Below are 19220 nucleotides of genomic sequence, written 5' to 3'. Positions count from 1 at the left end.
AGTTTTCTCTAGTTTGTGATAATATGGCCTTAGGTATTTGAATGTTTAACAAATACAGCATCTTGGAATGAAGCATGGAATGAGGAACACAGTATTTGTTTAAATAATTGATTTCTCCTTTTCCTTAATAGTCAACATTAGTGAAAATGAGATAGTACTATTTCACAACTAAAATGCTGGGTTTTGATTTTTATGTCTCTGAAACACTGATTTTTATGGTCCAGATTACTTTCTTTTCCTTATTTCCTTCTCTCCTTCTCTCCTTCCTTCCTTCCTTCCTTCCTTCCTTCCTCCCTTCCTTCCTTTCTTCCCTCCTTCCTTCCTTCTTTCCCTCCCTCCTTCCTTCTTTCCTTCCTTTCCTTTCCTTTCCTTTCCTTTCCTTTCCTTTCCTTTCCTTTCCTTTCCTTTCCTTTCCTTTCCTATTCCTTCCCTTTCCTATTCCTTCCTTCCTTCTTTCCTTCCTTCTCTCTCTCTGTCATCTATTTATTTATTTTTGAAAGAGACAGAGAGAGTGTGAACAGGGGAGGGGCAGAGAGAGGGAGAGAGGGAGAAATCTAGGTAGGCGCAGAGCCTGACACAAGGCTCATACCCACAAAACGAGGAGGTCATGACCTGAGCTAAAATCAAGAGTCGACGCTTAACGGACTAAGCCACCCAGGCAGGCGCCCCTATGTTCCAGATTTCTTAAAAATCAATTATTTTAGCTTATGCCTGTTGAGAGTCTATTTAGTACTAAATTTAGTACAGTGGTCCCAAGTTTTAGATTTCAGAAAAGTTTCAAAAACAAATTTGGGGGACTGATGTTATATGTAAATCAACTACTACCTATTATTGACTTAGAGAAGAAAGACCATTTTAAGACTATAAATGTAAGAAAGACAATCTCAAAATGAAGATCTACCTATCCAAGACAAAACATGTTAACAACCTTATATTTGTAACAGCTCCCCAGCCCTAACATCTCTCTCTGTGTGCCCCTCCCTGGACCTCCTCTCACTATTTTTTTAATTCCTCTCTCTCCCATTTTAGTGAAAACCAGTAAAAGCTTTATCATGCTCCAATGGATCAGCACTTAGCTATCTTCTGTATCTAACCTCAATGAGTAGAGTTCAACAGCCATGGCAAAGCCAGTTTCTTTGTGTCTCGGAGTCTGAATTTATAGGAATTGATGGTATTACGGTATGGTATAAAACAAAGAACAGTGGATTAGGAATCAGGGGACTTGGGTTCTATTTCCAGGTCTGATACGAACAACCTTCTAAAGGCATTTTAATACCTTTTGGTCTCAAATTCTTCATTTCTAAAATGAAACAAATCTAGGTAAGATTTACTAAAGTTCTAACGTTCTATAAACAAAAAAATGTATGATTAATACCCTTATTTCATAAAGCTTTTGAAATAATTATCCCCCCAAACTGAAGAATACTGGCAGTCTAAGGAGTTTATTTTTAAAAATTAAATATCAACTCTAAATGAATATCCACTGTCAAACATTTAATAAATTCAACATATATCAATTAAAATCTATTCTTCCTAACCCCTCTCACCCAAATCCCCTTCCCTCTTAAGTATCCCCTTCCCCCACTGTCAGGAAATAACTGGGAATTCAGGGATGTTACTGCTCAACCACAGCCAAGAACGTCATAAAAATTTATCAAGCTGTTGTGGAAATACACCAGGAATACAGTTATTTTTTCTTCATTTTTGAAATACTTCTTTTCACAAAAAGGGTACCCTGATAGCCTTGCTCTGAGACTTGAGTTTGTCTTGTATTTAAAGGTACACATGCTTTTTTATTTTCTTCTCAGCTCCTGACATGATCTTAAGCACTCAGTTTCCATAAAAACTACGTGTCATGAAAGACTTATGGTTTGATTTTAAATGGAATGTGCCATCCTTTTTGAAGTCCTACATCATTTTGTTTACTACTTAACCATAGAAACATTGTGAAGCCTCACCCAGCCTATTATCAGAGCCTGTTCACTATCAGAAAAACTCTTTGTAACTGGCTTCCGTCACACCTTGTATCTGATTAACACACTATAGGATAACATAGAGCTACATAGATCTGCTTTGTGTTCTAACACAGCTGATGGAAAACAGATTTTCCTCTCTCCTTTAATGTGACAGCCCCCTAATTGAGAATGTAATATGGTTTATTTAATACACTTCTTCATACTAAATTAAAGCAGATCTAGAGTAATTTAGTTGCTCATTAAGGTTAAGGTAATAGTCGCTAAACAGATGCCTTTTATATCGTAGAAAATACTTACCCCAATGATATGTATAGGATAAGTAAATATAGATATACACATAATTAAACACATACATAACAGAACTGTTGACTTTTAGGCACATACTACCTACTTCTCAACAGTACTATCCCAAGTTTGTCCTTTAGTCTTGACTATGAATGACATTTTCTAACCAGACCTCAAATATAATGCTCTCTTTGACCTCTGTTTAAAGTGCTGGGGAGGCTCATCTGTGCAATATCATTTCAAATATCATGTTCAGTCAGGCCACAAAGTTAAAGATAGAACTAAATGAAATTTATTTAATTAAGAAATTATGATTTTTATCTTTTGTACTATGCTTGGGTTCTTTTGAATCCAGTATTGCCAATCAAAAGAAAACCACACACAATAAAGCAACAACATGCATAAAGCTAGCAAGGAATACATATACATTCATATACATACAATCACATTCATATCATACATATATATACTCTATATTCTAACGAGCTAGAAGAACATCCTAAATTTATGCCTTTCAGGTTTATACAATATAAAAATGAACTCCAAAAGAGGGATAACCAAACTTATCTCTCTAAACCCAATTTGATTATATAGAATTGAGAAATAAAAAATCTCACTTACAAATCCGAGCCAATGAAAACTGGTACCAAAACTATAAAAGAAGCAAGAACCAACTCCACCTGTTCTGGAAAGAACACCTCAGTAGTTAGTTTTCTGTCAACTACTCACTTAAAAATTCTCTGCTCTGTGCCCATACTCAACCTGTAAGTCAATTAAAACTGACTGCTGTCTATCCATTTTACCCAATCCCCACCCATTCCCTGCTTTTGAAAGCCTGCCCTGAAATAACCTGAGTTCTAACCCGGTTCTAATCTAATCCTAATCTAATCCTATGAAAGTTTCTCCAACTGTCCCTTCCAAGATGTCATAAGACATCTTTTTATTTTTTTTTTTTAATTTTTTTTCAACGTTTATTTATTTTTGGGACAGAGACAGAGCATGAACGGGGGAGGGGCAGAGAGAGAGGGAGACACAGAATCGGAAACAGGCTCCAGGCTCTGAGCCATCAGCCCAGAGCCTGACGCGGGGCTCGAACTCACGGACCGCGAGATCGTGACCTGGCTGAAGTCGGACGCTTAACCGACTGCGCCACCCAGGCGCCCCATAAGGCATCTTTTTAAACTGCTTTCCCTTGCTGGCAAGATTAATAAACTTCTGTAGGACACAGGCTGGCCTGGCAATTTTTGTGGGGACCATACCAATTGATGTCTTAGAGTTTATATGTAAACCTACAATGGTTTATCTCATTTTAAAACATCAGTCTTATTAAATATAATTTTGACTATCCAGGAATAAAGACAGCACCTAATTTTTCAAGTTTAAAATACCAAAACTAGGTATTAATTCCAGGTTACTAAAATATACACAATTTGCCCATGATCACAGACTTACTAAAAGAGAAAGGGCTGTCCTTCAAAATCTCAGTGACACAAACTTGTGTTAGTATCAGATCACAGGGGCCTGTGGCTGGTCAGAAAGACAACAGACATTAATCCTTTACCAGAGAACCTAGGGACATCCCTTTTCCCATAAACACCTTGTAGATACAATGTACCATTAGTGCAGAACATCTTTTGATAGGGCCATAGAGTAGTACCGCTCCTGGAAGGCAAGTTCACCTCTGGATGACAGTACCCTGTATTCTCTAGAGTCTAGGATGTAAACTTTTGTATTCTAGGGACTTTGTGTTGCTGAGTTTTATATTCCCAGTGCCTTAGTGTTTTGACACAGTACGTCCTTAATAAACATGTATTAAATGTTTTACAACCCAATAATGTCAGGGGAGGGATTTTTTTTTTTTTTTTTTAACCAACTGGGAAAGAATTCCTGAGGTCCTCAAATGCTTCATGCAAAGTTGAGGAAGTACTTAAGGATAAAAATCTAATTGGGGTTTTAGAAGCTCTCTATGTGTAGAGGGTTCTGTTCTTCCCTTCAGGATTCCCAAGGCTTGGAAGACAAGAGACAACGATCAACTGCCATATATCCCCTTGGAAAACGAAGCTAGGCTCCTCTCCTTGTGTCCCTACTCACTGCAGCTACTCCAATCCCTGCCTCCCAAAGCTACACGTAAGGCCTAGTCGGACAGGTGACAACTTGCTCGTGAGGCCATAGAGACCACATCACCAACCATATAACCCTCCAGGTACAAAGAGTACTACCACCCCACATCTGTTTTAAGTTGCCAATTGAGGGATTAGGCCCAAATTCATTAAACAAATCATCACTAATGTAACATTTCCATAATTTGGGGGGACAAGTTCTTTACAGCAGAAGGCATATTTCCCCAAGCACCACAAGGTATCGAATTTTTCTTAACTATTCCATGTTGTTCTAGTAAAAATGAAGTTTGTTTTCTTAAAGATAAATTGCCTTAAACTACAAATATTCTCATTCTTTTTCTTTTCTTTCTCTCTTTTTTTCTTTCTTTCTTTTTTTTTTTTTTTATTTATTTATTATTGTTCTAGAACACAGCCATGCTGAGAACACTAGGATATCAAAGCCTAGTGGTGAAAAGAATCTTAAGAGATCATCCACTCCCATTCTAGGCAGGTTTCTAACTATTTCAGAAAGTTGGTTATGTAGTTATTACTAATGCTTACTGGATGGAGGCTTCACATTCTCCCTTGGCAGCCTATTTCTAGTGTTTCATCATCTTTGCTGTGTCTAATCAAAGTTTCTCCTGTTTTGAATTAAGCCAATTTCCTCTTGTTTTACTCTTGAAAAAGATTCAGGACAAGCAAATAGCACCCTGAGTCATGATCAGTAATAGAGTCTGAGCTCAAAGAACCGGACTGGCAGCTATGTCTCAAGTGAACCTGAGAAGCTGTCATTTTACTGATGCATTAAAAAAGCCCACTCCTCAAATTTCTCCCAAATAAGGAGGCCTAGACAGGTAGGAGTGTCACTCTGGTCTGAGGTTAGCCGATAAACTGAGTCCAAATTAAAATAAGTTACTGCAGATTCAGAATGTGGGTAATTTAACAGATAAGGCACTTATACACTAGAAGAGGCAGATTCCTGTTTACCACACTGTCCTAATCAAGGCCTTTTGGTTAATTACCCTATTTAGAATTGCTGTGACATGGAGCTTTAAAATGCCAAATTCAGCCATTTTGTAGAATAATCTTAAAATATAAATAGTGATATTAATATATCTGGCCAAAATACATACTCCAAATAATTTTCCACAGTTAAAATCCAAACAGTGAACAGATTATTTTCCAATACCATTTAAAATATTTAAATGGACAGAAAATAACATAGATAATTAACTGTACCAAGGAAAGAAAATGTTGGTCCATGAATTTAATCAACATATAAACTTCTCGGGGCACCTGGGCAGCTCAGTCAGTTAGGTATCCAACTCCTGATTTTGGCTCAGGCCATGATCTCATGGCTTGTGAGTTTGACGCCCGCATCGGGTTCTGTGCTGACAGCTGGAGCCTGTTTGGGATTCTCTGTCTCCCTCTCTCTCTGCTCCTCCCCCATGTGTATGTGCACGCACATGTACACTTGCTTTCTCTCAAAAATAAACCACAAAAAAATTAACTTCTCAACTAGGTCTGAGTTTTGGTGTAGTTTGAACAAAACAGAGAGTGACCATCATGTAGTAGATGCTTCATATGTATTTTCTCTAACGCTAACAATAACTCACTAATCCTCAAAAGTGTCATTGTAAACTGAATCTTCAAAAAGTTATAAAATGTCTGAGATTATTTAGTAAGTGAAAGAACTAGAATTAGTTGTATTCTAGATGCAATACTCTATTAGACCAAGTTGTCACATCATAGAGGCCAAAGTTGAAGATCAGAACCCTTACCCAACTGAGAAGGGGAGAAAAAGTTCTGAGAAATGGTGCAGTTCCTTACTATCAGGCCAAAACTGAACCAGGGCCTGGACACTTATACGTGTATAGTAGCAGAAACGTAAGGAAACATTCTTCCAGCAGGATGCGGGGTGTTTCTAGCCCTTTTATCATCTATATTAGACTACTTCTTTTCTTCTAAGAAACTCAGCTGTGAATATGATGAAGTTGGGTAGCAGAGCAGGACTTTTAAATCATATAATTCACACACAAATATCTTTAAATATTCTGTTTAATAAGTTTATTATTTCTAAATATCTTTTTAGACTAAAGTTTCCCAATGTGTGAAATGAAACAGTCCAAAATTACTCGGCATCATATCAAGTACTTACTTTGTTAAATCTCGTGTAGAGAGTCATAGAGTGATTAGGTGAACCTTCAGAATACTTATTCAAATTTTTGTTATACTAAGCCAAGTGATCAGACGCATCTTAGGGAGCCATATATAGGTAGCTGATATATCAGCAGTTTCATTTCATTGATTGTTCTTCTTTAGAGGCCTTACCAACAATGTAATAACCTAAAATAATTTTCTTTGTGATTTTACATTTTTAACTCTGACTAGGATTTATAAGTTCCTTTAACGACAGTAAGATCAACAAAGTAAAATGAAGATTAAAAATGTTCACTGGATTTAGAAAAATGAAGGCCAGGTGACTTTAGTGAGCACCATATCAGTGCAACAAAGGAGGCAGAAGCTAGAATTCATATAGGTTGAAAGGTGGATGAGGGGAACTGAAGAAATGAAGGAAGTAATATGTAGACAGTTTTTTCAAAACATTGGTTCTAGAGAGAAAGAGAGAGCTAGGACAGCCATCTAGAATAGAAAAGAAAGGTAGACACAGGGTGGGGAAAATTCCCGTTTAAGATGAGAGACTTTACACGGAATTCTATTCCTGAAATCATTATATATTAATATATTAACTAACTTGGATTTAAATTAAAAAAAAAAAAAAGATGGGAAAAGATATTTGCAAATGACATATCGGACAAAGGGCTAGTATCCAAAATCTATAAAGAGCTCACCAAACTCCACACCCGAAAAGCAAATAACCCAGTGAAGAAATGGGCAGAAAACATGAATAGACACTTCTCTAAAGAAGACATCCGGATGGCCAACAGGCACATGAAAAGATGTTCAGCGTCGCTCCTTATCAGGGAAATACAAATCAAAACCACACTCAGATATCACCTCACGCCAGTCAGAGTGGCCAAAATGAACAAATCAGGAGACTCTAGATGCTGGAGAGGATGTGGAGAAACGGGAACCCTCTTGCACTGTTGGTGGGAATGCAAATTGGTGCAGCCGCTCTGGAAAGCAGTGTGGAGGTTCCTCAGAAAATTAAAAATAGACCTACCCTATGACCCAGCAATAGCACTGCTAGGAATTTACCCAAGGGACACAGGAGTACTGATGCATAGGGGCACTTGTACCCCAATGTTCATAGCAGCACTCTCAACAATAGCCAAATTATGGAAAGAGCCTAAATGTCCATCAACTGATGAATGGATAAAGAAATTGTGGTTTATATACACAATGGAATACTACGTGGCAATGAGAAAAAATGAAATATGGCCTTTTGTAGCAACGTGGATGGAACTGGAGAGTGTGATGCTAAGTGAAATAAGCCATACAGAGAAAGACAGATACCATATGGTTTCACTCTTATGTGGATCCTGAGAAACTTAACAGGAACCCATGGGGGAGGGGAAGGAAAAAAAAAAAAAAAAGAGGTTAGAGTGGGAGAGAGCCAAAGCATAAGAGACTGTTGAGAACTGAGAACAAACTAAGGGTTGATGGGGGGTGGGAGGGAGGGGAGGGTGGGTGATGGGTATTGAGGAGGGCACCTTTTGGGATGAGCACTGGGTGTTGTATGGAAACCAATTTGACAATAAATTTCATATATAAATAAAAAATAAAAAAAAAAAAGATGAGAGATTTCAGCCCAGAGTTTAGAAATTATTGGGAATGTTTTTATATTCATATTTTATACTGAATTTTTTAATAATGAGACTGAGCTGGCATTTTGGAACTATCACAAATTTACCTTCTATACCAAACATATCTAAACATTACTGCCTTCCATCTACTTTTCTCAAATAAGACCATTTTAAAAGTATGCTAAAGGCATTCTCTAACAAACTGACATCTCTTTCCCTTCTTCATTGCTTAAGGTAAGATAATCACAAATAGAACTTGAGGAAGTTTTTTCTTACACTACCTACTTTATACACAACACTAAATTTAGTGATCTACTAGAAAATAGTATATGAGCCATGAAATTATTCCCTAGGAAAATAAATATTCTCTATTCATAAACCCTGTCACCAGGGGTCTACATGTATGAAACATCTTACTGGAATAAGGATTTAATATGCAAAGTTTCCTTATTTTAATTTAGAGATCAAAGCTAAAAATGTCAACATACTCATTTAGTTTTAAGCCAGTAATGATATACTCAGTCCAATCCGAAAAATAGATGACATCAAATAAGATGAATTTTGAAATAAAATCCAGGAAATTGGCAAGGAAGTACCTGATAGTGACTGTCTGATTTCATAATGAAATCACTAGCATAAATGCCAACTTAGAGGACTTCTACTAAAGTTGTTAACTGATTCTTTAAAATGTTATTCTAAGGCGGGCCAGGGTGGCTCAGTCGGTTAAGCGTGCGACTATTGATTTTGGCTCAGGCCATGATCTCAAGGTTCATGAGACAGCCCTGCATTGGTCTCTGCGCTGACAGCCTGGAGCATGCTTGAGCCTGCTTAGGATTCTCTTCCCCACCCCTCCCCGCTCCCTGCTTCCTGCTTCCATGTGTTCTCTCTCTCTCTCAAAACAAACAAACAAACAAACAAACAAACAAACAAACATTAAAAATGTTATTCTGATCATTTAAAAAGCTTAAGTTAAACTTTGAAAACTACTGAATAGGGTATATTCAAGAAACTTCTTATCAAGTGAGCCAAAATAGAAGGTATAAATCCAGTTCAAAGAAGGAAGCACTTTGTGTATGCCACAGGTGAAAAACATTTAAAGTAATCTAGTGTATGGCACATCCCAGGTGCAAGGCCCAAGTCCAGGCAGAAGACTAGGTGGTCAGCAGGAGCATGACTTCTGAAAAAAGTCTGTACAGAGAGCAAGTTTCTAATCCAGGACTCAGATCACCCTTCTGATTATATTCCTTCAGTTATACATCCTTTCAAAACTTCTAAGGTCATGAATAACATGATTTTTGTATGTTTCATCATTCCAAAGCAACTGGCAAAACAAGTGTATGCATATGACAAAAATCAAAGCACTGAAAAAATAACTGATATAACATTTGTCTTATTAAAAAAGTTTAATGGTCAAACTGCAAAACTGACTATTAAATTCTGGTAGAAATTCTCATCAAACCCCTGCTCCAATGTAATAACTTCTCTGAAAAACAAATGATTCTGAGAGACATGTAGACCTCTTCAAGGAGCCTAAAGGCTGAAAGCCTTTAATCATTTTTTAATGATTAAAATATGAATTTAATATCACTGTATTTTCAGAGACTCATCAAAATACAAATTTGCATTTATATTAAATGCCAAATTCTAAAAAGATGTACAGAGTTTTCTTTTCTACCAAATAAAGACTATTATTACACTTTGCATAAGAAGAAGAATTACTTACCGCTATAATATCTAAAGTATTATCACAGACCTTTCGGATTTCATTATTTTTATCATGCATCAGGTCAATGAGATACGCTGGAGCCTCTGAATAAAAGTGGTTAAAGATGCAAATTGTGTTTGAGATTGAGCCTATTCAAGGATATTAGAAAAATCTCACATTTCTCTAAATTCAAATTGCCCCGGGAAATCTAACTTCAAGTTTTAAAATTGAGTCATCAATAAAAGCTGACCATAAACATTTAACATTTCATTTCATTTCATTAATAGAAATAAGAAAGAAAAAAAACACTAAATAAAAAAGGGTAAGGAAAACAGAACCAGTAAGTCTCAGAAAGTACAAGGCCATCTTTTTGAAAATATCTTCATGAAAATAACTGAAGAGGGAGCTCCAGAGCCACACAGCTATCTGTTAAGCTTTCCTGAGAGAGCTGGCCCACCTAAAAGTTCCAGAAAATTAATTTCACATAAAAATAACAACAGAAAAGAATCACAGTCAAATTTTGTAGATGATTATGAGAAAAATATAACATTTTCACATAAAAGATGAAAGGTGTAACCCAATACTTCAAAAAGAAATAAAAGAATGTAAGGAAGTAGAATATATGTATAGGAACAATATATATCAAAGTTAGAGAACTCAAAGAAATGAAATAATTCAGGAAAGAACCAAAAATAAAGGTAAAAATAATTCCAGATATATAAGAACTAAATTTATAGTAACACATGAGTAAATAAAAACAGATAAAACTCCGAGAGGAATGGAAGCTAAAAAGGAAGAAAACTTGTAAAATTTAAAAACAAATAAGAGAAAATATTAGAAAATGACTAATTATTTAAGATAGGCAAAGAAGATCCAACATAATAGAAATTCCAAAGAAGACAATAAAAGCTTTTAATAAAAGAGAACAAATACTAAAAACTAAAATTCAAGAAAATTTTCCTGAAATTAGGGGAAAAAAAAGACAAAACTATATACTGAAAGATCACATATGATACTTGGAGAAATCAAGCAAGGATGATGAATACCAACTCAAATTCTAATAAAGCTATTTGGCTTTAAAAATACAGAAATGCTCCTCTGGTCTTATTGGCCAAAATATCAAGTCATTTATAAGGGAAAAAAGAGTAAATTGTCATCAGACACTGACAGCTATCAATAATTAGCAGACTACAGACGGCACACTGTCATCAATTCAGGCAAGAAGACAGCGGAAAAATACCTTTGAATTGTGGAGAAAAATAATTGGCAATCTAAAACTCCATATTCTGCTAAATGATTATTAAAGAGAACATGCTAGTTATTTTCAGATATATTTTATTATTCACAGATACTCATTTAGCAGTATAAGAGAACGTAATTATGAAACTCAGAGAGATAGAGAAATGGAATTCAAGAAAAAAAAATAGCAAACAGGGAATAGGTCAACATATTCTAAGTCTTGAATAAGTACTAGTTTTTAAAAGGCAATAGTTAAAATAATAATTCAGTTTCAAATGTTAGAAAAATGTTACAAAAATGAGGTGAATTATTACACTATCACATACCATGGATATGGGACGTTAGACTTACAAGTAGAAGAATACAGTCCTTTAAAACTGGAGAGAATACATGTTGAAATTGGGTTTAACTCCTACAAATAAGTAGGGGGAAACAGAGGAAAACAGAAAACTCAAATTAACAGAGAAACCCCAATGAATCCAAAAAAGGCAGTGAAGAAAAACTTCTTGATCTCCAATATTTACAGCCGATCTTTGTTAAAATTGTATTTGAAACAGAAGCCGGGTGTTTCCTCCAAGAAACTCTAGCACACATGTACACAAGCAAATGACATTCTTTGCAGCACTGATTACAATGCCGAAAAAAATTTTATCAAGTTTCACAGCAATTGCAAAGACAGAGGTTAACCCTAATCTTCTACTCATTGGTGCTACTTACTATTTTTCTCAAGGGGAAAAGAGGATACATTTAAAATGTAGAAAAAAATACAGAATAATATATTCTCAGAGAGAATCTAAAAGGACCAAGTCAAATTTGACTTATTTTCCCATGCTGCCATTGTTGGGATTGTATGAAAATTATTACAATAGCACTGGTTCTCAATTTCAGATTCTCAATTTCTATGCATTGTGCAGAGAGCTATTTTTAATATCCCAAACATTTTAATATAAATCATATGTTGACCTAATATAAGTCTATACCAGCCTTCTTAAACATCAAGTTTCTTTCATTCTGTTTAAAATTATATCAAATAATATTGATCATTAATCTAAATTTAAAAACGGGAAAAGGAAATAATTATATAATAAATCTTCACTTAAAAATTTAAGTATAGTCAAAATCACGATAAAGTAGTTAAAATTATAGTGAAATATTTTAATAGTTCCTAATTATGTGACAAAAGACAACAAGACATATTTAGATATCATTGACATCAACAAAAATCCCGGCTTTTGGACACCAAAACACTGGGCAAAAGCACTCTAGCAATCTTTACAATCTCAAGGCATGGATGAAAGCATTGGATCTAAGTAGTATTCCTTGATGCTTTTGTAAAAATTTTAAATCAGCAGGTCTTTTCTGTCCCATTCCTTCCATTTTCAACATGTTATATTCGTCAGAATAACTATTTAAAAAGTACTCACTTCAGATTCAATGGCTTTACAGAAATTGAACTTGGGAGAAAATAAAGTTACACTGACAAGAAAAATCAAATGGAAGTGGTCTTAATACTGTGAACTTTGACAATAAGGTACTGAGAGTACATTTTAAATAGATACACTAGGGTAGAGACACTTACTCACTCTGCACTAGCACCTGGTAGGTACCATAAATACTTAATTCCTTAGTCTTCAAAAAAACCCTATGGTGTGACATGTAAACAAAGGTCTCCTTCAAAGAAGTTACCTTAGGAAAGCTATGCTTTCACTTTCATATTTTCTAACATGTGTTTCTTATAGTGTCTTCTGTAGTTATAGAAATATTCTATTATAAAATATCATTTCAGATTCGCTCAACCCAGAAAAGCATATTAAGTTTTCCAAGAAGACCCTGTAGCAAGAAAACCTGTTTAATTCAGTGTTTCCCAAATTCATTTATCACAGAACCTTTTTTCATGAAGCAACTATTAATACAAAAAAAAAAAAAATCCCTGGAACACCACTGGGGAGAAGGAATTTATTCTAATGTTAATACTGCTCAAAAGAGTGTATCTAGAATTTATTTTCCTGAGTAAGTTTATAAGCCACATTTAAAAAATATTACTTATGATAAAGGAAGCTCTCTCTAGTTAAGGCAAAACAGTGTTTGCATTATTGATAGCCCATATTGAAATCAACATTTCTGAGTTTAGACTTGTTACTCAGACTTGACTCTCAGAGACTCCAGTAATTAATCTCAAAAACAAGGCAATTTTCTCCAAAGATGATACTTAAAGCATGTGTCATTGACTTTGAATGTAAGATCAGAGGACTTTAAAATAATGTTTTGAGCGATGGCCCATCATCATGCAAAAGAAAAAAAAAAAGTCTTCCAATGTATTAATTTTAAAATTAATTAATTTTAGACACATGGGTTCACTGACCTAAGTACTACCCACATGCTAGGTGCTATGTTAAATTTTGAGTATAGATAAAGATGAGGAAAACAAAAGCCTGTCCTCGAGCTTGAAGAGCTCAAAACCTTTGGTAAAGACAGGCATATAAATATACAATTTAAAGTTCTTTACTGGAGGTGAAAATAAATTACTCCTACTGGGAAGGAAGGAGGCTTAACTGGATTAGAAAGGCTTAACTTTAAAGATGGCTTATAAATCTACCTTTAATGAGCTGGAGATTATTAGGTAAAGAAAGATAGAAATGCATTTGAGGTTGATAAGGCACACGAAGAGGCAAGAAGATGGGTCCTATCTGATAAATGATGAAAAATTTGGGTGTGCTAAGAGAAAATTGTGCACTGTAGAGTTAAAGGGGGAACTCTAGAAAAACAGATTAAGGTTATCTTAAGTTTAGATTTTTCACATGGGTAAATAAGTATTTTACTAGAGGAGTTCAAAAGTAGTTTTTTTGGGGGGGGGGGGTACACATGCAGATGACCACAATAACACACACACACACACACACACAGACACACACACTCACACACATGCACACACACACACACACAGAGATGCAGCTTAGATATCACTTCTGCTGCCAGCATTATATGACATCCCCCGACTCGGTTCTATATATATCCTTGGATATACATATTCTTTCCTGCCCAATGCATATACCTTTATGACATTGCTACACTGGGTTATAATTTAATATTTCTTATTTACTTGTTGTCTCTCCAATTAGACTATAAACTCTTTGAGTACAGGGACTGACTTTTTTATAAATCTAGCACTTAAAACACTATCTGTTAATGATTAGAACTTGGCAGATGTCTGCATTATGAATGTCCAATTATGTGTCATAAAAGAGGTAAGCAGACACAAAATGCTCAGCTACGAGACTGATGGATGGTACTGTTATTATCCACTGTGAACACAGAAGGAGGATACAGGGGAGGATGTTGGCATTATCAAGTACCCTTTTCAATGCAATAATGATAAACTCTCACTTATTGAGTATCTCTGTGTGTTGGAAAGAATTACAGGCACTTTAAATCCATCAGTACTTATAACAATCGTACGAGGCAGGAGATGTTCCCATCATTTTGATCAGATTATGGTCATTTTATAGATGCAAGATTTTATACTAAAGGGAGGTTAAATAACATATCCAAGGTCCTGCAGCTTGTAAGTGGCAAAGGTAACTTAGAATTCGGGTTCTTTGATTGTAATACATGTAACAGCTCTTTCACAGGTGGAAGACATCCAGATGGCAGTTAGAAACAAATGCCTGGGACTCAAGAAAGAGAATTTGAAGATACTAAATACTTAGCATATAGTTGGTAGCTGAAGCCATGGGAATAGATTTGTAGAGTGAACACGTTAAGATTGAAAGAGTACTAAGAATAGTACCAGGAACATCTGATAGTTAAATTATGTTAACAGAGAAGAAAGTTCTGGTATGTTTGTTAACTTCTTAGGAATCACAGCCCAATAAGTTAATAAAATCGCTTGTGCTATTCTACCTGTACGCTGACTTGGGGTCAAGAGCTTCCATGAAAAATAGCTTGCCCTCTGAAATTATTTTGGGGCTTGGTATTTCCCACATCATTTGAACATTTGCTAGGAAAAAATATGTAAAGATGCATCTTTTCTGAATATGTGAAATGTCACTATCTGTCGTAAACATTAAAAGGATACGTGTTTCCTTGATTATGACATCTCTTGTGGCTTGGTGAAAAACCATCTGGTAGAAGACATAAATTATCTGACACACAAATTCATCATCTTCTTGTTGGGCTGAAAGGAAGCAGAAAACGTCAAATAAGAGAATTCTATAGTTCTATACAAAAGTGAAATACATCGATTGGAATAGTGGAGAATGAGAAAAGTAAAAGGGACAGGAGACAAGTAAAGGGTAATCAATTTAAGTTATTTATAATATATGGGTGGCATATATCATTTATATCTTTATTTAGATATTTTTCTACATTCCATGATGATGATCAGGAAATTTTATAACACATTTTCAGAAGTTTTAGTGAATTTGGTTATAGTTAAACTACATAGGTAAAATTACTTTGAAATACAAAGATAAAACTAAGATTTTGTAAAAAAAAGAAATTATATCTGCTCTGAGTTTACATCAGACTACTTGAGATGGTCTCAAAAGATCAGGCTGGACTTCGGAAGCACTGAAGGACAAGACTGGTGTAAGAACACACACAGTACCAGTGTTTCTCTGTAATTAATTCTCACCAGATTTTGCCTCCAGGTATAAATACCTTGATTAAATTAACTTCTATGGCCCTAACGTGAAATGGCGACACTTACCAACACTTGTTTTTTGTCCGTCGTAAGAATTTTTTTTTTCTTCTTCTTCTTCTTTTTTTTTTTTTTAATTTTTTTTTTCAACATTTATTTATTTTTTGGGACAGAGAGAGACAGAGCATGAACGGGGGAGGGGCAGAGAGAGAGGGAGACACAGAATCGGAAACAGGCTCCAGGCTCTGAGCCATCAGCCCAGAGCCCGACGCAGGGCTCGAACTCACGGACCGCGAGATCGTGACCTGGCTGAAGTCGGATGCCCAACCGACTGCGCCACCCAGGCGCCCCAAGAATTTTTTAAATAATTCTAATTTATGAAATAAATCTGTTCTATATTTTGTCTGTATAATGTTGACTCCTCATGAGAAAAACAGTTCTTAAAAAAAAAATCACACCTTCTAAATTCTAAGGTTTTGGTAGAAAAACTTATAAAAATTTTTTCTAATGTTTATTTATTTTTGAGGGAGAAAGAGAGACAAGAGTGTGAGCGGGGAAGGGGCAGAGAGAGAGGGAGACACAGAACTTGAAGCAGGCTCTGGGCTCCGAGCTGTCAGCACAGAGCCCGACGCGGGGCTTGAACTCACAAACTGTGAGATCATGACCTGAGGCTAAGTTGGATGCTTAACTGACTGAGCCACCCAGGCACCCCAAGAGGTAATATTCTTGAATAATGTTAACAACATTAAATTTTACTTATTGTCATGAAATAAGTTATTTTAGTTTTAATGTAACCGATTATATAAATAGTAAAAGGAATGTTGCATATCATAAGCTAATTAATGTTTAATATTATATAAAGAATAGTTTAATAGGTTAGCTGATATCCACTGATTAATATATAATGGCAAAAGCAAATACTTATAGAAATCTAATTTTTAGGTACTGGTTATGAAATTTCATTTATTAATAGTTTTGTATCAACTCCTGGCATTTGTTCAATGATACCTGTTAGACACAGATTTACAGGTCAACAGAGCATTAGCTATTTGTGTAGAATAAAGTGTGGGACCCTTAAAGTCCAATCTGTTCCAAAGGATTTCCTTCACTAACTTGCCAATGTGCCACTCTCCCAGACTACTTGGGCTAAAATTCTACTAATTACTCTCTCGGTATACAGTATCCCCTTACTTGACCACAAGGGTTTTAATTGAATTATGTCAGGTGTACAACAGTGATTCAACAATTCTATGTATCACTCAATACTCACCATGGTAAGTGTAGTCACCACCTGACATCATAAATTATTATAGTATTATTGACTATATTCCCAGAAATCCATGTATTTCTTAAAAAGAGAAGCATATAGCCTCTGTTCATGATAACCTCATGGCAGAGAACATTAAGACACAGTAAGACACTGTGAGCTGGCTCTGTCAGCTTGCCTTGTACATGTCTCAGCTCCCTCAATCATAATCAAGGGGGAACAGCAATTCAAGAAAACCAGTCATTCTGTTTCAGATTTCTCCAGCTCATCACAAAATCTTCATTCTCACTCTGCCAACTACATTGTCTTCATTTATACCTCCCAACCACCTAGTCTCTCTTTTAATTGTTTCTCATTTGGAAAACTCCTGGCTGGGCGAAGGGTGGACCAAAGTAAATATATATATATACACATATACATATATGTGTATATATACATATATGTATATGTATATATGTATATGTACATATGTGTGTATATATGTATATGTGTGTATATATACATATATGTATATATATGTATATGTGTATATATGTATATACATATATGTATATATGTGTATATACGTACATGTGTGTATATGTATATATACATATGTATATATACACATATATGTATATGCATATGTACATATATGTACATATATACACACATACACATATACATATATATATACACACACACACACAACATGTAGGAACACTTCAAAATATGGAGGTATTATCTCTAGATGACCTATTAAATGCATTATGTTAAAGAATTTATAAATCAAACTTAAAAATTCAAAAGAGAGAAATGGGCAAAAGACTTAAATAGGTATTTAACTTTATTAGCCATAACTAACTGGCCAATAAACACAAACAGGTACTCAATTATTAGTCATTAGGGAAATGCAAATTAAAACCACCACTCTGAAGGCTACAATTAAACAGACTGATATTGCCCAGACATGGAGGCGATGCAGAACAACTGGAACTTTTGCACATTGCTAGTGGGACTGAAAACTGACTCAACTACTTTGAAAAACAGATTGGCATTATTTACTCAAGCTAAACTTATGTAGACTCTATGACCTAACAATTCTACTCCTAGTCATATGTCCAAAAGGAATGAATACATATATTCATCAAATGAAAAGTTTAAGAATGTTCATAGAAGCAATATTTATAAGAGCCCTTCTCCTATCAAAAAAAACCCCCCAAAAAGCCACCCTATCGTTTGCCAATAGTAGAAAGGATAAACAGTCGTATATTTGCAGAGCAATGAGAAGAAACACACTTCTTAACACAACATAGATGAATCTCACTTTATAACGTATGACCAAAAAACCCTGGATTCTACTTGTACAAAGCTCAGCACCAGGCAAAAGTAATCTACAAGTGACAAAAGAAAGGATAGACACCAGTTTGGAGAGGGTGATAATGACTGGGAAATGGCAGAAGAGGGACTTCTAGGGTGATGGTGATATTTTATTTCCTCATGTGAGTAGAAGGAACATGGGTGTGCTCATTTTGAAAATTCATTGAGCTCTATTTTTGTATTTTTCTTGTTATACTTCAAAAAAATCTATGAAAAATAATACAAAATGCAGATTTATTATACCTGGCAGGAAAGCCTGAGATTAGAATGTTATTTTAGGCTTCCCATACCTTCCAAAATCCCTACCTTAAAGCCCTAACCTAAATGTGACTCTAATTTGGAGACAGGTCTATAAGGAAGTAATTAAGGTTAAATGAGGTCATAAGGGTGGAGTCCTGATCCCACAGGATTAGTATCCCTTAAGAAGAGATACCAGAGCACTGTGTGTGTGCTCGCTCTTGCTAGCTCACACTCTGCCCTGTGAGGATGTGACGACACACCAAGAAGGCGGCCTTCTGGAAGTCAGGAAGAAAGGCCTCACCAGGAACCAAATTGGCTGATACCTGGATCCTGGACTTCCCAGCCTCCAGAACTAGGAGAAAATAAATTTATTTGTTTAGGCAATCCAGTCTATGGTATTTTGTTATGGAAGCCTGAGTAGACTAACACAGAGTCCTAGAGAACATGACGCTAATAGAATAATATTAGATTCAATTAGATTTTGTATGCAGTGTGGAAAACAATGAACCCTGGCCCCTTAAAAGCAGTATGAAGTTAAGGGAAAAATTCCATCTAGGCCTCATTGCCCAATTCTGTAACCATAGCCACTGTGGCTAATTGAATTAAAATTAAATACAAAATTCAAGTTCTCAGTCCCAATAGCC

At 35.4% G+C, this 19220-nt stretch overlaps 1 protein-coding gene across 2 annotated transcripts in view; it reads right to left on the bottom strand.

Annotated features, from left to right (window-relative positions):
* Positions 1 to 19220, bottom strand: part of KIFAP3 (kinesin associated protein 3) — a 177713-nt gene that overhangs the window by 42099 nt on the left and 116394 nt on the right. For both annotated transcript variants that reach the window (XM_040451611.1, XM_040451612.1), the window contains 2 exons: positions 15147 to 15245; positions 9851 to 9936 (listed from right to left, as the gene is read on the bottom strand). In XM_040451611.1, coding sequence (XP_040307545.1) covers positions 9851 to 9936; positions 15147 to 15245 — 185 coding nt within the window. The remainder of the gene's footprint in view (positions 1 to 9850; positions 9937 to 15146; positions 15246 to 19220) is intronic.

This window comes from Herpailurus yagouaroundi, unplaced genomic scaffold (assembly GCF_014898765.1).
Source record: "Herpailurus yagouaroundi ecotype Mexico unplaced genomic scaffold, PumYag 205, whole genome shotgun sequence".
Taxonomy (NCBI): Eukaryota; Metazoa; Chordata; class Mammalia; order Carnivora; family Felidae; genus Herpailurus; species Herpailurus yagouaroundi.
The sequence above is the reverse complement of the archived record's forward strand: the minus strand, read 5'-3'. Positions and strand labels throughout refer to the sequence as shown.